Raw genomic sequence first — 24,270 nt, 5'->3', positions numbered from 1 at the left:
AAAGCATTCATTGTATGTGGTCATAAGCGCTCCACAGACAAGTTACATACATACTTCTTCCAATAAATGGTGTAGCAAATACTGAATAGCTAATCTCCAAAATGGTATCTGCTGATATTATGGGAGTGGATTCTAGCTCTGCATTGTGTTATGCTTCAGAGGGTCAGATTTATTTGGAAAAGTACAACGTAACAAGTATCATACCACACAAGTGGCCACGCAAATAAGAGGCTCTCCAAATCACAGGCTGAATGCTATTTTCAGACTATAGGCAGTTGTGCTAAATGTTGCGAAGATTGCTAAAGCCAGGCACAGTTTGAAGTTGTAAATACAGGAGGAGGTTTTAAATGAGTCTTCCTTTTTTCTTCTAATAGGAAAACGATGTGTGCTAAAATAGTGAAGTCAGCCAGAGAAAAGCAATCCACGAGCTCAGATAAATTAGCTGTGGTTTTCTTCAGCAGGCATTCATTGGCAAGGAGACAACCCAGGGTTTTTCTTCGTGAGAATTAAAGGTGCATACATATGTGGGGGCTGATTGCATATTCCAAAGAAGCACTCTGCCACTATCAAGATGAAGAAAGTCACATGCCCTGGATCATTTCTGCCGATTGGAGCTGCTATTTTGTGGTGTTCTAGCTAAACCAGAATGCAATATATCAGTTTAATAGCATATTTTCTATTAGGAACCAGAGTGAAATACATGAAGGGGAGAAATTCCAGACTTAGTTCTTTCTACCTCTAAGCAATATGATTTTTAGCTGAGATTGCACATACTTAAAAAGTGGTCATCCTGTTTCTCTTGTTTGTATTTTATTGAGTTGGCAGAAGGGCCAGAGTCCAATACATTAGGGTTTTTTTTTCAAGTACCCAAATCAGTATAAGGGGCTCTCAAGCCTAAAACTTCCCAATGGGCTTTATTTACTTGTCAGATAAAAATGTCAAATGACAGACAAGTATAACTGGAAAATGTGGATTTCTTAAAACCTGACAGAGAGGCAGGTAAGGGAAAAGGATGGAAATACCTATTTTTGCTTGAAGTGATCCTTATAGAAATCAATAAAGGCACAGTGCAGTGAACAGCACATATATAAGCACACGTGTATGCGCATACACAGACTCCTCACATGCAGGTAAAAGGTTTTATAAAACACTATCTAGACGGTTAGAAGACAGTAATCAGGGACACTCAATAATTAAACTTTTTACATCATTTTGCCATTCTAAATGAAATTCAGCATGCCCCTCAATCTCTGTTCTCATTTCTTCAGTTTTCTCTTGAGGTACAGGTCAAGGTGTGAACAAGAGCTTTAACATGCATTGTTTCTGCTGTGCACTTTCTTGAACCTTTTTTGTCATTTCTTGCTTTTTCCTCCCTCAATTTTCCTCTCTATCAGCTGTGCATATTGGTATATGACCCTGTGTTTTTCCTCAAGACTATTTTTCATTACACAAGACAGAAAACCTCAGTTTTAAACCAATTACAACAGGTTGCAAAGCCATTCAAGTTCTTGCAACCTTATTTCGTCTCTCAGTGTTTGTGTATCAGAGTGCTGCATTTAATCATAGAAGTACATAACATTTTTCACAGAATCTCATTAGTTAAACAACAAGACCAGAATTTATGTAACCAAAATCAGTATTCTGTTGTCTCTACAGGAATATGTAAATCAATAGCAGTGCTAAGACACTTCTGGGAGTTGCGCCTATCTAGCTGGGCTGGCTGTTTTGCCTGGTAGTGTGTTTCATTCCCTCTGCCTGTCTGCTCAGGAAGTTCATTTTGACAAAAACATACTTCAAATTGAGTAGCACAAGGCAGTGAAAAGGGGGGATTTATTTCTTATCCCAGAAGATGATTAGATAGTACTCTATAAAGTTTGGGTGTCAAAACTCTTTAAACACTTTGTAGCTGCAACTGGTGTGATTAGTCAGGTGATTTGGTTTTAAAATGACCACGCATCATACATGTACTGAGAAATGTGTTATCCAGATAAACTCTTCACTCCCGTTACTCTTCATGCTTAATTCAGGTTATATACCCAGAATGACGTAAAGTGTCTAACTGTATTGTTCCAGCTTCCATGCTTAACACTATGCCCAGAAATCCCTCCTGCATCCAGCCTGGCACCAGTTCTATCCCCACCTACTCTATACATTTGCATCCAATCCCAGTTCCTCCCTGGGTTCTTCACCCATCTGTGGGGAGGAGCTGCACTTTCCCTCCTCTCTGGGCTGAACACAAATATCTCGAGGTTTCTCCATTTCCTCATTGGGCAGACTGGAAGAAATAGCGCAGACATTTTTGTCACAGTGTGAGAGGATGAAAGAGAATCTTCCAGCTCAGTCCTCCTTTCTTTTCTCCAAAATCTTTTAAAAGGTTGTGTATTTGGTATAAAAGGGCTGGAAGCCCTAATGACAGTTCACTTCTGTCTCTTAGCTACATCCTTTAGTTATTCTAATTTGACATCTATCAGGCAGCAGGCCTTCCAGCAGAGTGAAAGATAAAAAAATGACAGAAAGACAGCTGGACAGATAATGGTGAGCAGCTGTAAGATAGGTAAGTGTGGATTGTGAGAACTGGAGTTCTAATAGACAGGAACTGGCTGTCAGATGGATTTACAAGGCATTGCAAACATCAGTGCTTAAGAACAGTAAGAAAGAAAAGTACAGAGTCTAACTGGGGTAACCTTTACATTTTCAGGAGTGCTGCAGTTCCCGTGCTCCAGTGAGCTGATGGGCTCCAGTCTAAGAGGGAATGCTTTTGGGAACATACAGTAGAGAAATCAGATAGGCCAAAACCAAATTTGAAGAACAAATAGCTGCAAGTATAAAATACAGTAAGGAAATACTTCAAGACTAAAATGAGACATCCTGAACTATCCAGTGCTGACTACTACTGAATGAACAGTAGGACAAGGCAGACATGGGGAGAGATCCAGCAAGACAGTTTTTAAGTATGAGATATGTGCTCATTTGTTTGTTTCAACTGGAAATTAAATTTATTCTTAACAAAGTATCAAACATTCTAACAGCAACAACAAAAATCCATTTCACATTGGTAATTCAACGTATTTCTAAAAATCCTAGGGACAGCTTCTGTCCTAGGGAGGACCAGAGTTTTTTGTGGTGACTCAAATAGTTGGTACTACTGATACATAAAAGCAGGAACTATGAGTGAAGTTATGCTTCAATTTATAGCCACAACAGTGTACACATGCATGTACTGGAGTGTATGAAATAGTCAGCTTTGCTGGAAGTGTTTTGCCTGTAACATGATGAAACAGGGAGACTGAATAAAATGGTAATAAGGAAAACGGACAAAAGCAGTGGTTACTACGCTTTGCAAAAGTATCGTGCGAGGAGTCCCTGCCCATGGCAGGAGGGCTGCAACTAGAAGATCTTAAGGTCTTTTCACACCATAACTATTCTATGATTCTATGATTTCCCAGCAGCAGCCTCAGCTTTTATGCTATATAACAGGTAGTGTTTCAAACAGTAAACTGCAGAAGGCAGGACAGCACTGTCCTGCCAAGAACAGCAAGTTTTAGGTTATTAATATACACATTGCACAACTGATGAGACATTGATTTTTACAACTTGACTATCACTTTAAAGAAAAATCCTATTTTTGGATTGCTTGCTTTACCTCTATTTATTAACAAATCATGTCAATATTCAAGCAGGGTAAACTGAGTAACCTTGGAGGTTCATCTTGTCCTTGAATTCTTCTCTAGATGCTAAGACTATAACATGTACAATTGGTAGAGAGCTGAAGGATGCTAAAAGCTACCGTGCCTGAGAAGGATTTTTATCAAACACATGACTTGAAAGACTTTTTTGTAACTTTTGAGACTGTTGGTTGATAAATTTTCTGTTGTCAACACAGCCTTTTAAAAGACTGCATTCTTTCCAGCCTTCTCATGAGAACGTTAACTTCAGCTGACATCAAATAAATGAAAATCTGGCTAACTGAAAGACCACAAAAAGCAATTGCAAATGTGGAATTTTCACCAAGTAACTTGTTTCTAATGGGTAGGGATGGGGGGGAGCTGCAATAGCCTGCCTCGGTCTAATATTGTTTGGTATCTTTCAGAATAATTGAGAATATGTATTAAAAAATCAGACCGTTTTCAGCTGAGCTGCATATGCCAGAGTAGTACGTGATGAAGATAAAATTCCGGCACAGCTTGTCTTGAACTGGTTTGCAAGACAGATGCATGCCAGCAAGGGCAAATTAACATTCACGTGTACTGATGTAACTATGCAGTCCATGTCTCAACACATTCCTCCCCAATTCTTTCATCTAAATGTAGGTCAGTAGCTTAGAATACAATGGTATTGATAAAAACATTGCTATGCTCTAGTTATTCAGCTGTGTAAGACAATGCTCTAGCTCAGGTAGCAAATGTTTAGATGTGTAAATAAAAGAAAACTGAATTATAAGAAGGTAAGCAGTGTCAGGTCACTTTATGGCATCATAAGCAGACTTAGTTTCCAGTTTAATTCAGTATCAGGTTCAGCTCTGGTGTTATTTTTCTCTTCAAAAAGGACATTAGAATCTTAGACAGCTACAAAATGATCAATGTTTGGAAGACAGGTTGGAGGTTTTTTTAGATGAGAGAGAGAGCATTTATATCACTTTGGGGAAAGGTAAGAGAGTTCTTTGAAATGGCATGAACACATTTAGATGAGAAGGAGATTTTCGATAGTTAACTTATTAATTCGGCAGAAATGGATCACAAGGTACAAAATAAAAAAATTCAGGCTAGAAATAAGGTGAAAATTTTTGATTATGAGGCTTAAGCACTGGCACTATCCATCTACCTATAAATATGTTGAGCTCCCCATTACTGGGAGACTATTTGTACATGGTAGATGTTGCATTTCAATCTCTTGTCATTAGCTAACCGAAAAAGTTACAGTTACAGACATTTGGCCCGTGTCATGAAAGGGGTGCAAATGAATGATCAAAATCACTTTCACATTGTGTTAAATTTTAGAATAGGCCAATTTTCAAAATACTGCTGTGAGAAAGTGAGATATTTGGAGAGTAGCAAGGCATCATTTGACTGGTCACTGAGTACTGCTTCCATCTGAAATAAGTAGTACTTACCATCAGGCACTTTGCTATATTTTTTCTCCCTTTGAAATCTAAAGCAATACTGTATAAATATTTGGATAAGACCACAGTCATTTGAACTATTACTTAATCAAATTGAAGTCTTTACCTAGCTCCAGGTACCATTTCAAAATGCAGCAGAATTTCTCTTGGCCTCCATTTCGATTGATCATAAACAAAACCTCTTCTGTCTACATTTCCTTTCAATCACACGATTTATAACAAATCACATACCTTTAGTCAGGCACAAGCTTAAACAATAAATGTTGGTAAACAGCAAATATACAATATATATTTATCTTTCACTATCAAGATTCGTACTGAGTGCTTAGAAGTAATAGAAGCATTAAACATTTAAGAGTGTTGTAAGCTCTAGCTCACCATGCAGCCCAAGAGCCCGTTGCATTAATGCAATTGAGAAGGAGATGTAGGGTTGGCAAGGAAGGGGTGGAATCTCACTCCCAGGAGATAATTCAATCAGCAGTGCCAATGAAAGAAATGTCACTGGAACCACAGTCTTCCTGATTTACATTGGTAAATCACATTTTACAAACATAGGCTCATAGAGGTTTAAGTCCCCTTTACTTTTGACTAGTTACGTGCCTGGGTACCTAGTATTTATTGCACTAGAAGATGCAGACAGGATCTACCGGAATTCTTGAAAGCACCCAAGTGCTCACCTCCTATTCAAACCAATTGGCTTCAGTACCCAGAAGATTTTAAAATGTACAATTAGGCATTATGTGCTTGGAAATCTATCCCACAAATGTTTTTGAACTAGAAGTTAAGAAGCAATGAAAACAGAACACAAACTCACGGGTGCTCTTGGAAACAGATAGTTCTGAGTCTGTATGTTAGCTTAAGCAACTTGAGTTCTAAAGCAGTAATGAAAAACATAACATAAAAAACTAGTTAATTAAAACAATTTCATTAATGGATGTTTTACTGTCGTATCTACTAATTTTATCTCAAATGCCTGCAGATACCTTGTCTGCAGTTTCTTCGAACATGGAGGGCAATACATGACGAATATAATAAAATTGTTTAGGGCATGAACATAATCCACAGCATGAAGCCTTTTTGATTATTATGTAGGAATATGTAGGCTTTTTGCTTTTTACTGGTAAATTTAGTAGGCTTATTGATTGATAGAAATGCATATAATTTTTGGGGTTTTTTTGATTATTTTTGTTTTAATTTGTAGACTCTGGGAGCACTAATAACCACAGAAAAAAGAGTTCATTGCTGTGTTCTGGGAGCCTACATGAGGCTGCTAGACTTACATAAAGTCTGACTAAGGCTACTTCTAGATGTCAAAAGGAAGGCCTTCTTTAAGCAATAGAATCACAGAATATCTCAAGTTGGAAGGGACCCATAAGGAAATGTGGCAGAAGAAAAGATTCCTTCAGCTGCAGTGTTGGGCTAAATGTTAGGAATTGTGAGGCTGAAGCCTACTTGTTTTTGTCATAGAGTAGTAGTCATTTTGTGATAAGCAAATGGTATAGATCACAGAATCACAGAATCACAGAATCCCAAGGGTTGGAAGGGACCTAAAAAGATCATCTAGTCCAACCCCCCTGCAAGAGCAGGGTAACCTACCAGCCATCTGAACTCCCAAACGTCTCAATGTTTCAGTAACAGATGCTGCTTCTATTGGATGTGATTTTTTTTTTCCTTCAGTGAAACTTACTTTCATCTCCAGTTTCAAATTCAAACTTCTGGCTATAGCCGCTGTATCCTGCTGCCGTCCTGACTCTGATATGAAATATATACTTGGTGGCTGGCTTGAGACCTGTGATGATAACACTTGGAGCCTTGGACCTTGTGGAGGAATAGCTGAGCTGCTCATGCTCCTGAGGGACAAAAGAGGGGAGAAATTATATCAAGTTGAGTCGTACAAATTTTGCAAAAATGATATAACAGAAGCTCCATATTCTTCTCATGAATGTAAAATGTGTTTATAAAAGGAGGTGTAGGCATGGATTTCTGTACTTTGATTTTGTGCTGTAGTCATAATGCATGATATGGCCTTGACTTAGATTTCATCTTTTTGTCTTTGATCTTGCTCATAAACATCACATCACATCTTTGTGACTCGGGTTAGTAATTACACTGTAGTCAAAACAACATGGAATTAGTACAAGACTACATTTAGAGATAATGGCAGCTAGAATGGTAGCTAATTACTTTTGCACAATGGACAAACTAGGAGGTCAGTAAATACTAGTAAGCTGTAAAGTAAAGATGTTCGAGTATTCAAATGCCCGCTACTCACTTCTACCCGCAGGTAGTGCCAAAATGCCGGCGCTATCCGTGGGTAGGCCTGTGGGTAAAAGAAAATAAAAATTAACTTTTTCTTTAAAGTCTGTAAGCTTCTAGAATGATTCAACTGCATCACTGCTGTTGAACTTAACTTCTCTTTCCATGTAGCTGTAATGTAGTTGCACATGAAATTCCCTTTCACACTCTATAAGGTGAAACGCTCTCTGCAAAAGTGTGTTGTTAATCTCCTAGCAGTTGGTCCTGGGCATCTGCTGAGAACTCAGTCAGGAAATTCCTGACTCAGATCACTGAGAATTATGGTGTAGAGATCACTGGGAATTACCACTGCAGACACCTGCTGTAGTATGGAGCCCAGCCACATCAATTGCTGCGAACAAACTAAGGGCTGCTTTGCTAGACAGGTTGTTGATGATACTTTTACAAGAAGGGATGACTCAGAACAGAGAGTTTATTCCCTGTCATTAATTACTGTCACTTGAGAAATCAGTAATCCGCAATATTTTATATGGTGCCTTAAGGCTAGCTCTACTTCACTGCAGCAGGATTTGTCTCCAAACAGACAAATGAACAGAAATGTCATTGGCATATGCTTAACAATCTGTGATATCCATAGGGCACCATATACATTTATTATACCATACTGTAATATTAAGAGTACGTATACATTATTCAAAGGGTGCTTTCAGCCTGTTAAAAAAGAAACAATCTGGTTCACAGAAAACATAGAACCAGGAGAAGTATAGGTTTCCATTAGATTCTGTTTGGCTCAGCCTCTTCTGAGCAACATGCATACATATTTTTTTCTATAAGTTTTTTTTGACAGACAGTTACTGAGTATAATTTCTTGTTGTAGCTGGTCAAAGATAGTGAGCGTGACAAAGATTGTGATGGTAACATTTAACCAACAAAATGGGTTCTTCCATCTGTGTGGGCAGGCTGTGGCTAACAGCATTTTCCTGAGGGGCTGCCATCTCTGCCTATCCTTCTGGGCACTGGAAGGTATTTTGGTCACCTCCAAGGGTTGTCTGGCTTGCTGCCCTCACCACACGCCGGCAGCTGCCTGCAGGAGGCCCTGAGGGGTCCCATCTCTGTGTTCTGCTGCCTACTTCCTTCTTTGCCTTCTGCAGCCTCTTATGCCATCCATCACAGTCAAAATGGTGTCTAGGAGTCCACAGTCATAAAAGTAATATTTCTGTCATATGGGAAAGGTGGTAGGATTTGTAACTGTAAGTGAAATGAGGGGAAAAGAACTTGCCACCTTGGTGTATTTGAGAAGAAAAAGCTTCAGAAGCCTGTAGCTAAGGAGAAAGGTGCTCAAACTCGAGACAAAATGATTAATAGCTGGAAACTTCACACTGTTTAATGTGAATGTTTCACACAAAGACATCAGCCTTTCTGGACTGGATTCATACATAAGACAATTCTCCAAAGAGCGGATGTTTTGCCATTACACTGTTTTCATTACAGTTTCAAGACCTGAAGCTACCCAGCAAGCCAAAGCTTTCCACAGAGAGATGCAATCTGAGGTTGATGGGGGTGGCTCTCAAGGTTGGCCCATGATCTTTCCCAGGAAAGCTAAAGATGGTCTTGGGATAAAACAATACAATGTTAGGCTGCAGAGAAGTATGGGATGCTTTGTCTTATCCTTGTCACATATCACATACACTTTTGCACGGATTCTAGGTTCAAAAAGTGAATTTTAAATGGCAGGACTTAGATGTAGTTCATGGATATTAGTGTGTGCTTTCATCAGACTCTGATTTTATGTTGTGGCAAAATTTACACATATATCAGCCCTCCTGCCATGCACCCTATTTTCCACTGGAAGGAAGCATGATTCTGTGGGCTGGAAGGAGCTACAGTATGCTCTGTGATAGATCCCCAATGTGGACAGTGATGGGAAACATCAAGGAGTTCATATACAAAGGAAAAGTACAACAGATGCTCTGATCCTTCATTTTAGTACCAGAGCAGCATTTGTGTTCTTAAGATGGCACAGCACTCGCAAGAAGCAGTTTTGAGAACACAGGGGTTGAGGATGTAAACATAAGTTACAGGAGTCTATCTAATATATTCATATAACTACTAGTCAGATTCTGATAAGAGTAACTTCACAAGGCCTCTTCTATAGCCTACTGCAAATTTATCTTGGTGAAAACCTGTAATTAAAACAGAAATATAATCCAAAAAATAAGTGAAGCCAATGTTATTACACAATGCAACAGAAAGCCTATGAATAGCTATTCAAGCTAAACAGAATTGTATCATAACTTTGAAAATCCTATCTCTATTTCTATGGAAATTGTGTTTTTCTTATTGTTTGTGTGATTCTTGTCACTGGATTCAGTCTGATTATGAAAGAGACAATGTCCACAAATCTGTGACAGTTTGGCCTATGCATGAACATGAACACCTTTCAGAATCAAACTCTTTCTTGCAGCCAACTCTGCATTAATATCTGAATCTGTATGCATCCTAATTTTATATCTGGCTCTATAGTCAAGACATTTTTTCATATCCTAAGAAACACACGGACTGGAGATTGCAATGGTGCCTATGGTCTAAGAGTAGACAAACTGATTTAATGGAGCAGCAGGATCAGATATAAAAAATAAGGAAAAGCTGCCTTCTTTTGCAATGCACCAGACGAGCTGCATCTGTCCCATCAGCGTACACTGTAATGAAACATTTCCACTGTATGACAACATCAGCTTAAACGATAGTTCATCACTCACTGAAACCAGCTACTTTATTAATGAATGTCATAGTCAGTCAATATCCAGATGTTACATTATCATGATGAGCATCACAATTTTTCTCATATACTCAAAAGAAAGGGGATTCCTTCTGTTGATACTAACACTTGCAGACTAATACATGCACCTCCAACTGCCACATCTGTGTGAACATGCTGCTCTTTAAATTTATTCCCACCTTACTTCAGAGTGAAACAGCACAGAATTGAAGACTGTGCACATAAATGAAATAAAATTTTGACAAGGATTAACCAAAATATGAAGACCTTTCATCAGTTCATACTCATACAGCAATCAAAGAGCTTACATTCTGATGCTAAAGGTAAGAGAAAGTATATATGGCTACAAATGGTTAGGAAAAAAAAATAAATAAAAGCTGAAATACAGAATTTTGCTTACAGTGTGTGAATAACCTTTAAAAGATTAATTTTACCAGTAAAGCACGGATAAAAATCCAGGCATTTTCAGGCATACAAGATTTGTCACTGTTAATATTTGAGTGCGAACAAGAAACGTGGATCTAAATGAAATCGTATCAGTTCTTATTTTAGCAACGGAAAAGATAACTGATTATAGTTTTCTAACATTTAGAATATATAATGGGAACTCCAGGAACTACCACTCTGTGTCTAGTTTATATTATGAATGACAATCAAACTATTCAGTTTACTGAGTCCCATGAGTAACTGAAAAGCCTTCTTAGTGGGGAAAGAGTTTTCAAAGTGCCAGCTGAAAACATACTTACTGTGTACCCACAACTGCCATGCGTATAGGTACAGAAAGAATCCAAGGAGACAGTATCTGATTTTACTATCTACTGCTTGAAAATGTATTTTCTAGTTTATATCCATTGTCCTCTGACATGAAAATTCTGCACTTAAGCCATAAAAGTGTATCGCTTAACAGAAAGAAATACTAATAGAAATTCAATCTATATACCACAGGGACCAGGTCTTTCTCCTGTGCATTAAGCACAATGTATAAGCTGAATAAGTACCACATTGAAGTAAAAAAGATTTGGAGGTCCATGATTCAGACATTATCAATGTTTAAATAAAAACACCAATTATAAAAAATAATTTTTTATGAGATCATCTGGTCACATTTCTCCTCTTGCCTTGATACGTCAGTTGGAAGGATATACACAACGTGATCTACAGAGGAAGTATCTTTACTTTAAAGGAAAGACCATGATACTGGAAGACAGGATTTTTTATTAATCATAGGTCTGATCTGTCGTGAAATGAAATCTCCAGCACCTTCCCTACTTTTCTTATGGAATCATCTATGACGGCACTTAATTACCTTCAGAGTCATCTGAACTTTTATGGTGTGATACACATTCAAATAAGACAGTAGGCAATTATTAGGTTTAATCAATATGTGATTAATCAGTCCCAGTAGAATCTATTAAAGACAAATAACAGCTTTGTTTATGCCTACTGTCTCTGTTTTCCAAGGAAAACACAGCCCCCCACAGCTCTAATTTACAGAAATTGCCTTTGATTCATACTGCCTATATTCCTTTCACAACTAATTTGCCCCCAATAACTCTCAAAAATTCTCTTTCTTCACAATAAAGTATTTCCATAATATGATTTCTGAATGCCTATTGCCCCATGTCATATCACTCCTCTCATCTTACATAGATTCTTGTAGATGAAGTGTAATTACATCAAAATCAGTAAAATGCACTACACCTGGGAAAATCAGTCTGTCTTCAAACGCCTCTCTCTGTATTTATCAATTTTGTGCCTGATTTTCTCTTAGGTGATTATTTTGACCTAGGGTACATCAATTAACATGAATGACAGCAATAATATTTAGCAGATATTAGAGAAAACAGTCACTGGTTCAAAACCATGCTTCTAACATTAATTACTTTCTAATTACAATATGTTCAACAGCATTATGTAAATTCTCATTGCAACAGAGTGATAAGAAAAACTTCAATAATACAAGTAACAGTGGAAGATACTATTCATATTCTTGTGAAAACACTTCCTAACAATCTTGTAGCTTTAGTTTCCAGCTGACCAACAAACTTAAAGTAAATTTAGAAAGGTGATTATAAACAGCTGAGGATCAGTAGGAACTAAGATGAAAACTGTGACAGGAAAAAGTAGGGTCATACAGAAAATTGCTGGTGGCTCTAGTAATTGCTTCAGAGAAGAAACCTGCAGCATTTTAAGGCATCAGCCACTTTAGGTTGTAATCTTCTCCCTTCCCTTCTTGACCTCCATTGTGATTAATCTAAGATGCAACAGTTTGGGGACTGCAATACAGCAGCTTTACCTATTTGGCCATTCAATATTTTATATTTTGATTGCCTGCCAGTCAGCTCATCACTTTCTCCATATATAAAGTGAAGCTGTCAACAAGCAAAGGGGAAGAATAAATAACCAATCATCAAGAAAATATGGAAAGGTCAAAACCCAGCCAAACCTCCATTTAATTGGATTATAGAACTGGAAAGGCAGAAATGAGTTAATGTGAGGTAAACCATGAAAAAAAGAAAGTTAAATGAGAAGTGATGATGACAGGGTGACTCTAAATGAGTGGTCACATTCTTGCCAGCACAACGAGGTAGGCAGAGCAAAAGCTGTGTGGTTAACATGGCAGGCCAAATGGGAACACCAAGTGTGAGAGCAGCAGATAGGACTCTGCTGATTGTATTGACAAGCAGATTAAATTGAAAGGAATAAAAACAGGTCTGTGCCTTAAGTAGGTGATGGAACAGGGCGCAATGCAGAATATAATAAAGGGAGCTGGGGAACATGACTTGACCTATCAGATAAGCGCAGATATTAAATTCCATCTTCCTAGCAGCTATAAGCTACTCTGATAAAATTTGTTTGTTAATTAAAAATATTTACCAGTGAAAACGTCTGCAGAGGATTTCCAGGAGCATTTCTCACTTAAGCACATAAAAATGGCAGCCTCTCCGCTTGCCCCTGAAGATTTTTCTTATTTTTTCACTCATTTTATTTTTCTTTTCCCCAGCACTATCTTTTTCAGTTGGAAAAAAGCAAGGCACTACTGCAAGCATGAATTAGCCTACTCACGGTAAAATCAACTCAAGTAGTATTTAAAAGTTTTGCTGGCATCTTTGCACGGCAAAGCACAGTTTCTTCTCAGATACCTTACACTAAGGTGTATTTCAAAATGAGGTAATAGATTCGCTGACAAATACAACTCATCCGGAAACAGATGAAATACTGCAAAATTTAAAGATTGAATGAAGCCTTCTGTAATTTTATGTGAAACAAGCCCCAGGAACTATGTACACACAGCCTGTGGGCTAATTCCCAGCTCATTCCTTTGGTATATGAGATTCGTAGTTCGAATTTCTGAATCAGGTCTTGTACACACTACTGTAGATGAGACTCCGTATGAGCAGTACAGGTTCCTTCTCCCCACACTCACCTTTAACACTCCCCCAGCGTCCAGCAATGTGCACATTAGTGGGTTTCTGAATTAACTAAATTTATTTCATTATGTTTTACAGCTCAAGGACTTTCTTCCAAGAATTTACTTACTTTTTGATCCAAATTTGCTTGTAGCTCCCAAAATGTTGCTAGGTAACACATTTAATTAAAAAAAATATATTTTTTTATTTAATTACAGAAATGATTTATTTTAAAAATAGTGTTTGGTTTTGTTTGTTTGTTTTTTTTTGTTGTGAATAGTCATGAATATCCATGATTTGTTCAGTCAAACTCAGCATATCTCTGTACATCATAGGAACAGTACTTGTAGTTACAGATAGGAAGTAGGTCACTGGATAATGAAATTTTAAAATTGAAAATGCAAGACCCTGGATGAAAGATAACAAAAACTGGACAACTCATGGGATGTAAAAAAACTGCAATGCAAAATCCACAGTCCAAACACCTGGAGTTCTCTAAATTGCTGAGACATATGACAGGCAAGTTTCTCATGCCTAACATTATCAGCCTTGGTAAAATCACAGCTGTACACACAAAACTGCTGCTCCTTCATGGCAGAACCCAAAATCGTCATTCCCCTATTTCACCTTGAAGTGTGAAGGTATAAAGAAGCATCTTACAACTGAAGTGGAATTTCAATACTAGAGCAATGATCCAATTTTTCACAAGACTTCTACAGCGATGTTGACTTGTTACAATAGAATTGTTACAGCACTGAGTCAGGTATACAAAACCCAGCTCTAATGGTGCTGGTGATAAAATCTGCCTAATTTACCTAATTTCAACTTCTTTTAAAAACGTATTTCAGCCTTTCAGGGGTGTTAGGACAGGTAGAGTAACTGGGCTTATTTTAATACTGGTTAGAACCCAGGCTGAATCTTCTAGATAAGAAGATTCTTTTATTCTTAGAAGAGCAGACTAACGTACACATATGTTAGTGGATATTTCCTACCTGGCAAATAAAGAGAAGATCCTTACTGATATACAACCATTTGGAAACAAGCCATACTTAGAGCAAAAGTATTCCTAGTTGTTTACTTGGATTACAGACACATGTAAGAGAGCTATCAGCTGTGGTTCAGTGATATTAATAAAGCTATCCCTTTTATTTAAGTTAGCAAAATACTTTTATAGATGGAACTGATTCAGATTGCTATTGTGGATCTGGAATAAATGACTGGTCACTAAGATTAATTTATATCCACATGAATATTATATGAGCTTTTCACATGCTAACTATATATACAGTTCTTTAAGACACTTTCCTTTTGAAAGAAAATCTGAATTTACAGAATAATGTTGACAGCATTAATATAGATTTCAACACCACTCAACAAAAATCAATTTCGGAGGAAGAATTTTGGCAATAAAATACAAAGTTTGACATTAACTATAGTTTGACTTTAATCACTCCAATACAAATAAATGAGAAGCAAGAAGGAACCTGCTAATCTATATATAGGGGTAATCCGTAGAGGTTGTGTCGAGTTTTTCATTATGCAAACCTCTTCAACTATAAATATATCAAGAGCTATTGAAAAGTCACTGAGATATTACATTCTTTGTGTATTTGTGAGCATGTGTGTGCATCTTTCTGTGTCTCAGTGCTGGGATTCAGCAAACATCTGTCTTGTAACGTTAACTCCAAAGGGCTGAATTCGTCTCTGGCATCATGACTATATAGCAAATCCTGGCACTACATCAACAATAAATACAGAATATTATTTAAATTTATGTTTTCTTCAAACACCTCAGTCAGTTAACGAGGAGTAGACAGCAAAAATCAAAATATTTTTCCAATTAGTTTAACATGGATATCAAAGGACGAAGTTAACAATCTAGCAAATCAACTAAAATGGTGAGTTTACGCTTTCAAAAATGACAAAACAAGTTTTGTTCCTGTAGTTGCATCAGGGAAGTGCCCATTTCTAGTTTCACTAACGTCAGCAGAAATAACATTTTTTTGAGTTGGTAGAGACGAACCAGAACAGTCTGATTTTTTTTGGCTTTTTTTTGTTTGATTTCTTCAATTAAACAGACAGGTGACAACACCCTTTTAAAAAGGAAGGGCTGTCTCAGTCACTAAAGAACTGCCTTACTGTTATTACATTATGTTAGTACTTCTGGCAGTATATGCAAGAAAATCAGATAGTTTGTGCAAGGTCATTGCAAATACAAGATGCATCAACCTGGTGAAGTTCCTACAGCAACATAAATGTGTTTATGAGCAGCAGGTGAATTACTGCAAAAGACTCTAAAGCTATTAACAGCTCAGTAAGGAGTACATAATAATAGGTTGTTAACTCAGCCTCCCTGACAAGAACATCAAGAAAGGGCACTTTGAAGCTATTACTACTAATACATTAAAAAAGGAGAATTTTTACATTATGTTTCCTTAAATCAACAAAACAAACATTCATTATTTTATTAGGATACAAAACTAACAATCCTACGTGGTAGTTACTGAATAACATACCCATTCTATAAATTCAAGTTGGCTAACGAATTCATGTATTTAAACGAAAAGCTCCTCTACTGTTCATTGTCCATTCAACAACCACCCAGCCAAACCCACAGTTTTTATACAATATGTAGCAAAATATTTACCTAAATATTAAAAATGGAAATAGCATGTTCTACTGCATGAAAACAGAATGGGTTTCCTTAAAAGAGCTTCCTCGTTCCCTCTGAATAATTCTTCCTTTCTCTCAGAATGACTGCTCTGGGGACATCACAACTTAATAAAAAAGAAGTTGCTTATATTATGCAGTCAGTGGCTTTGTATACATTTCTGTGTGGGAAAAAAAACCTGTTAAAAGTGGAAAACTAACAACAATCTGTCCTTCTGCGTGGTTAGTGTGCAGCTGCAATGCAGTCAAAGAAGAAGATTAATAAAAAATGGAAAGTTCTCTATTTTCTCCCCTTTGCCCCCCAAAACACGTCTCTACCTGTACCTCCCCAAATATCTCCTGAACGTGTGAGGGATTGCAGGATAAAACTAAGTTAAAATGATACCTCATATTGGAACATTCCTTCACATTTAGATAAGATGAAACCTCACTTATGTCTCAAAGGACATATCTTCTTGATTTAACCTGCAAATCCACCTTTATGGTTGCAAAAGAACAATTTATGAACAGTAAGTAGTTTGTGTATTATGAAAACACTATCCTAGCTTCAGTTTTTAAAACAGTTTGGGCTCACAGATGAAGACTTTTGGGAATTTTCGAGCTAGTTTTTATTTTAAGAAGCTCTAAAGGAAACTTTCTGAAACATATTTCAGAGAAATGCTGACCTGAACATTATAGATAACTTATAAATAAGGAAATAATTTTTTGCTTAGATGACCATCTTCTGGCAACTACACTGGTTATATTTAGGTCACTGCTCATGAAACTCACTATTCTTTTTGTAAAAATGGGTTAAACATTCAACCCCAAAGTTTGACTCCTGAATGTCTGTTAAGATACCTGAGGGAACTACAAGTCTAGGTTCAGATGCTACTAAAACTTACTGCACCTAAACTCAAAACTGACCCCACCACAACTAGTTAATAACAGCAACAATGGCAATAACAACGATAGCAATAAAATGCTTTGAGAGTACATCCTCTATTTTGTTAATTTAGGATAAAACATGTTAAACTCCTTACCAATTTCTTTTGTTCAACTGATACAGTCTCTCTGAAGAGACATTTCTTTTTCACTATACGTTTATCAAAATAATCTGAAGTTTGTCCTCCGGAGGTAGCTGAAGCTTATTGCACTATGAAATAGATGCTTTTGATTTTTGACCCTACCTAATCACATGTTCAAGATTAACAGCTGATTCCTGCAGTTAATATTATTATTCTTGCTGTGTCTGTAATCTATTTTTAAGACTATTTTTTTCTGAAGTTCTAATGATTAACGTCTAGAAAAAATGTTTAATAATTCCTTTTATTAGGAATCAGCCTCTGTCATCAGCGGAGTTAGCTTTCTTAGCTTTCTTTGAAGCATGTAACTAGCTGTGTTTTTTTGTCTTGTAACAGTTTGCATACCCCCTATGCCTATGTCTTTAAAAGAGTTTGAAAACCATTTATTCAAAACCATTAACGCACTTTTACTACATTTGTGCAGCTCTTCTAGCACTTACTGGAATAAGCTTTGTACAGGCAATTTTCCTTGGGGAAAATGGTACTGGTTACAGACAAGAACAAAAGATCAGCAGAGACTGAACTATGTTTTTTGTTAAATTAAATCCACTAGGCTTGCTTAAACAACATTATATTTCTCGTTCAGATTTTTTGGTTCAGCAGGAATGACAATAGGAATAGCTCTGTAGGCTACTTTATTATTAAATACAAAGGCTTAGAAGCTATCTCTAAATAATTGACAACAACTATTAGGAGGTTAGCTAAACCAGGCACCTAATGGAGAATGCCTAGCTCAGAACTTCTTTGATAAACCCATTGCTGCATGCAATTGATATTTAGAGGCCAGATTTCTTTTTCTCCTAGTAGTAATTATATCAGCGTCATTAATAATAGCTGCTTCAAGGTCCACAGTTTCTTTCCTGCAGGCAAAAATTATATCTGCTCAGAGAGTCTCATAATTATTCACCGTCGCTTTCAACAGTTCTGAGAACTACTTTTTTCTCTTTCTAGAATGTAAGGCCTTTACAGTTCTTCCCTTGGGAAACTAGGTTAATAACAGCGGAATAGAAAAACTGAGAAGCTTGTTTAACATCACTTACCATGCTAAAATAAGCTAGGAGATCTCATTTTAATGAGTATCTCCCAAAGCACATTTGTAGTGATTATTTTTTAAAAACATTCACCAGACATGGTTCATTTCCCAGGAGCTCTGAATGGACGAGAATGCCAGCAGCACTCCTTGGAGCCCTGGGGCCTCACTGTGACATGCTGATCTGTTCCTGCAGCTATGGACAAATACTAAGGTCTGCTTAATACTACTGTCTAAAAGCTCTTATGCATCCAAATTACCCGATGCTCTTGTTTTTATAAGAACGTGCTGAAAATGCAATGAAAACATATTACTGCATGAGCACTAGATTTCTTGCTCCTACTCACATCAGAAACATTTTACTTGTAGGCAGCAGATTGCTACTTACACCTCAAATAATTTGAATAATTGAAAAATATTACAGGAGCAAACAATTTTGTTTTGAGAGAATGATTAGCATGAGGCTACAAATTGCCCCACTAATCATTCAATGCTAACAGCATAGCGCTTCTATACTTACTGACTACCCAGGCAATTAAGTGCTCAATCCCAATTGTTATAAGCCTTTTCCTGTTCCCCAGTCTTGTCACTGACGTTGACTTTAAAATATAGTCAGGAAGCTTTCAAGGTTATCAAGCATACTATGGCAGATTTAACAACAATAAAAGAATGTGGCCGGAGTAAGAGCCAGCGGATGCTACCAATCCAGGCACAGCAGTACCAAATGAACTCTACCTGCTCATGAATAATGTCACACAGTCTGCAGGCTCTCTTCAGCCTCATGTGGATTGGAGATGGTGCATATATTATTCTTCATGATTTAAAAATCTAACATAAAAGCCAAATCTGAACCAAGTAAGTAACAGCTGGTACTTAAGGGAAATAGGGAAGTTGTAACATAGTTGTGTCTGAAAAAATGTAATCTTTCTAACTCAGTTAAACATTATGCAAAATTGTAAGAAAAGAAATGGAAAGACTAGAGTGGTTTAGCTGTTTAAGCAGTTGGGAGGTTGATTGTCAACGAACCTCACACGTCATATACACCTCACAGAAGGGCATAGGGCTATAGAAAAGAAATGACGGACTTTACTTCACCTTTCCAAAATGTCACCGAGAAATTCAGAGGATTTTCTGATCTACAGGATGTGGCTTCTTATAAGAAATGTCCATATCTTGTCTAATGACTCCTGTTCATGGAGGTTAGATTCCAGCTGATGCTCAAGTAGGGTCAGATTCTTTCTGAGCAGAACTGAATTAATACGAGAAGATCATAATGAAATATCTCCTTAGCTGGAGAAGACACAGGGGAACATCTGTTGTCCTAAAATGGGATAAGTCACATACCTTACACTGGCAGTTCACATGGGAAAAAAAAACCCAACTGGAATAAAGCAACTTGGGCACTTATGTGAAAATGAGCTTGAAGCATTCTGAAGGCTCCCAGGACTGTGCTATTGCTGTGCTAGTCTAGTGTGATACTGAGCATTGCACAAAACTATCTGCTCCTCAGAACATGTGGAAAAAAATAGGCACGGAAAAACATCTTCATCTGTACATGCACTGAGTGCTACATCTTTTTGTTGTCAAAGTGCAGAGTATGTAATCTGTTGCACATACACACTTCTGTGGCTTTGAAATAATATGGTGCATGTATTTCTAGACAGACAGATTTTCTTTATACTACAGGATACTACTGTAGACAAACTATCCTGAAAGGCAATATTACTTTTGTGTTTATAATTTTTCATATTAATTTTTGTAAAAATAATTCTGTCATTCAAAACATTATGTGTTGATAGTCTTTAAATCCTCACACAATTCCTATGAAGTAATTTACCTCAACATCTAGTCTGTATTTTACTACTCAAATTCAGGATGGCTCATTTTAATTCATATTAATGAATATTCAAAGAAACAGTGACGTTTATTTTAATACTAGATTTTAAGAAGGAGCATTGTTTTCTGTATAAGTTAATACAGCTGTAGACTGACAGAAAAATTAACAAGGTCATACTGCTTTCTAATTCTTTAAATCTGACACTTTCCTCTATCTCTCTGCATCATCAATCTCCATCTCTTTTTAAAATCCCATTGGAAAACTAATTTCCCTCTTGCCTCTATTGCTCAGTTATTTTCTCTCTTTTATGTATGAATTCAACTCTAAATAATACTGCAACAGAGGAAAAGTCATACCTGACATCCTACATGTCCTATGCACTCACTGGCATATGGAGGTGGGTTAAAATATTTATGTGAAAATGCCTGTGAGTTGCAAATTGACTCTGTCAACAAAATGAAGTATTTTGCCAAAAGGATTTGGCTTTAGTGTAAATAGCATCAAAAGACAAGAAAGCAAAGAAGCGTCAACCAGCCCCTCCATCCTACATCCTGCTGCAAAAGATACTCTGTTTGGAGATGTCATTGCAACGCCTTGGGATAGTACTTGGGTATATCCCATTAAAATCTCTTCTCTATAGACATGCTTTCTCAGCTAATTATGTATTATCTCATGTGTAACAGAAAATATAACCCAGCTGTGTATTTGGGCCATATGGGAGAACAAAATACAGTTGCTGATACGTACACAGCTTGGTATGCTTAACACAGCTCTCAGGGAGCATTAATTTTTGATGATTAACTTTAAGGGTTTGGGTGGAAAAGGGGAGGAATAAGCATTTTCCAGCTCAGCTGCACAACCTCAAGTGGAGCTAGTATGGTTTATATCCACTGTGTACTCTTTCCTTTTCCTTGAGGGAATCCCTACAGCAGGACTTAAGCGTCATTACAAGGCTGTATCAAGGCCATATCTTACCCCGCTCTTCCATTTGACTTGAACATGCAACCTTTTTGGTGAGACGTAAATAGATTATAATGTCCTGGAATCTTTCAAAAAGTACACGTTTTGGGCAGTATCTGAGTAATTGTTCTAAGTATAAAAGAAAAGTTGATTACTATTAGCAATGAAACAGAGGTTATATTGATATCTGGAGTTTGATTTTTAAAGGGAAAGACAATACTGCCTATGAGAGATGTTTTTCTTCTAAAAGTACTGGTGTATTCATGGATAGATAACAGACTGCAGACTGTTCATGGATAGATAACAGACTGCAGAATAAGGCAGACAGCCTGTATCAACAAAGATACTTCGCAAATATGTAGTATCTATGAAGACTCCAAAGCAGGTCTATGAAGAAATACTTTTCAGAGTACGCCTTAGTGGTCTCAGGTAAAACATTTAAAGAATTCTCTGTGTGTTGCTGTAAAGACTCACTTATCGTGTAAGGTGACAAATGCTGCTAACTAAATAGCTTTCAGAATGATTCATAATCTACTGGAGATAAGGTATTTCAGCTACCAGGACTCAACATACAGCATTAATTCAGGCTCATTATATTCTCTTCCTGGTTACATCACATTACTATTCAAGCAATGGAAAAATTTTTCTCCTTACTCTGACAGAAACTCATAGCATCTTGCACAATGTTTAGGAATTTTTGTTTTCCTCACAGGCCTAGGTCATCTTATGTTCACTGCATTTTTGGCTGAAAAGCTGCAGAACAAAGTGACCTCTTGTCAGTTAACCAGATAAATAGGCACCAGTGTATTCCTAAATAGGAAATTAAAACTCTGTAAAACCCATCCAAAACTGGCTCACAATGAAGTTTTGCTGTTTTCTCAACATTTAATTTTTAGAGAGAGCTAGAAAGCCAAACAAGATTTTGTTATGTTATCATTCTGGGTATTTTAGAATCCTAGAATCACAGAATGGTTTGGTTTGTAAAGGACCTTAAGATCATCCAGTTCCAACTCCGCTGCCATAGGTATGGACACCTCACATTAGACTACGTCGCCCGAGGCTCTCTCCAACCTGGCCTTAAACACTGCCAAGAATGGAGCATTTACCACTTCTTTGGGCAGCCTGTTCTAGTGCCTCATAACCCTCGCATTAAAGAACTTCTTCCTTATATCTAACCTGAACTGCACCTCTTTAAGTTTAAAGCCATTACCCCTTGTCATATCGCTACAGTCCCTGATGAAGAGTCCTTCCCCAGTATCCCTGTAGGCTCCCTTCAGATACTCAGATCTGCAAAATACTGAGTAAATATTCCATAGATCTCTGGATATGTAAGGATTTTTTGGCACCCGCATGTAAAGATAAAATGGAGTGTCTGGATAAACCTAAACAGAAACTAAAAAAGAACAAATTTTTTAAAAGAGTACATAATCATATTGTGACGGAATTAGCGCTGTTATGAATAATTTATAAGTAATTATTTTTTTTTCATACAGTTTCTTTGTGAATACGATGGTTTGTTTTCCTGATTTGGTGACGAGCCAGGAAGAGCAGAGATGCCTGTGTACGTTATCTCCTGGTAAACAATTGGAAGTTGTTAACGTAATGATCGGAGTATAAATGACGAGTCCACCTCATCTTTCCGGACACTGTACAAAACTGACTTTAGTTGGAGAGAAAGTGGTCTTTGAAAGGCAAATTAAGAATCTGGGGCAAGTCTGAATTGAGTAGGTGAGTAGTTGTTGTAGAAAGAACGTGGGCAAGTACTTGTGGTGTCTGCAGAAGTTAGATGGGTATAAACAAATATAACAAGGTATGTACCTTCTTTGTACTCCCAAACCCAAGTAGTGTAGCAGTAGTGTGGTTGAGAAGTTGCATTCTGAGATGGGTGAAGGTATGAAAACAAAGCTTTGAAAAAAGGGTGCATTATAGGAGGTATAGTGATACAATGAGTTTTCTAACCCTAGCAGTTTTGTCTGCCATCAAACAGTACCTATGTTTCGTATTTTGCAGCATTTTTCTTGTTTTTTTTGTGTCAAAAGAAGTTGCTGGTTTATGGTGCTTTAGATAAACCGCTACCTATCACGTAACTGAATTCTGTCAACATATATTAGTTTGAAAAAATTCAATTACCTAACAGCTCTGAAGTAATGTGTGTTATCTTGGAATTTAGTTCTTTATTATTCCATACAGAATCTTTATCTCCAGTGCATATCATACACTGAACTAAAAATAATGGGGTTGATGAAAATGATTCTTAATGTTTGCTTTGAAAATACACAGCCCTGCCTCAGGCCCAGCACCCCAAAAGCCTTTCTCCAAGGCATGCTGGGCAAAGGGGCATAGGCAGCAGGGCTGTGGTGGAAAGGGCGGTGGAACTGGGGCTGGTGGATCTGGAAATCCTTGGGCAACCCATTCCAGCATTCCAGTTCCTGATGGAGACTTCCTCTCCAGTATCCCTGTAGGCCCCCTTCAGATACTGGAAGCTGCTCTGAGGTCTCCACGCAGCCTTCTCTTCTCCAGGCTGAACAGCCCCAACTTTCTTAGCCTGTCTTCATACGGGAGGTGCTCCAGCCCCTCATCATCCTCGTGGCCCTCCTCTGGACTTGTTCCAACAGCTCCATGTTCTCCTCACGTGATACGTAACTGAGGGGTTTAAAACTGTTCTACACAACTGAGTCACTTACTTGCTCTTCCTGAGTGTTGCAGGGAAAACCTGCTCGGACCAGATGGCTTAAACCAAATTGCGATCAAAACACTTGGAGCTATCAAGAACATGGAATTAGGCAGCAGTCAGTGAAATGCTGCGTTCAAGTAGTAATACAAGAGGTAAAGCCCCACACTAGACACATGAATGCTAATAGACACAAGCAAGTATCTAAACAACCTGTACAAGAAACATTACCCTGTGGAACAAACTGTCCTGAGTTCAACACTAGCGGGCACTTTCCTCCTTCTTAGTAGCTGGTGCAGTGCTGTGGTTTTGACTTTGAGCCTGGAAACAGTGCCTATAACACTGATGTTTTTAGTTCTTGCTAAGTAATGCTTACTCTGGCCAAGGACCTCCTGAGCCTCATGCTCTGCCAGGGAGGAGGGGAAGCCGGGAGGAAGCAGGACACCTGACCCAAACTAACCAGAGGTATTGAAT

The 24,270-nt window shown here is 37.6% G+C and overlaps 1 protein-coding gene across 1 annotated transcript in view; it reads right to left on the bottom strand.

The window, feature by feature from the left end:
- The window catches only part of LOC136012938 (ephrin type-A receptor 6), a 478,069-nt gene that overhangs the window by 116,334 nt on the left and 337,465 nt on the right, over nucleotides 1-24,270 (bottom strand). The window contains exons 7-8 of the mRNA XM_065676043.1: nucleotides 7,392-7,439; nucleotides 6,807-6,969 (exon numbers count right to left, since the gene is read on the bottom strand). Of these exons, the coding sequence (XP_065532115.1) occupies nucleotides 6,807-6,969; nucleotides 7,392-7,439 (211 nt within the window). The remainder of the gene's footprint in view (nucleotides 1-6,806; nucleotides 6,970-7,391; nucleotides 7,440-24,270) is intronic.

The sequence above is a fragment of the Lathamus discolor genome, chromosome 4, assembly GCF_037157495.1.
Source record: "Lathamus discolor isolate bLatDis1 chromosome 4, bLatDis1.hap1, whole genome shotgun sequence".
In the NCBI taxonomy this organism is placed as follows: domain Eukaryota; kingdom Metazoa; phylum Chordata; class Aves; order Psittaciformes; family Psittacidae; genus Lathamus; species Lathamus discolor.
This window is presented reverse-complemented; position numbering and strand designations above follow the sequence as displayed.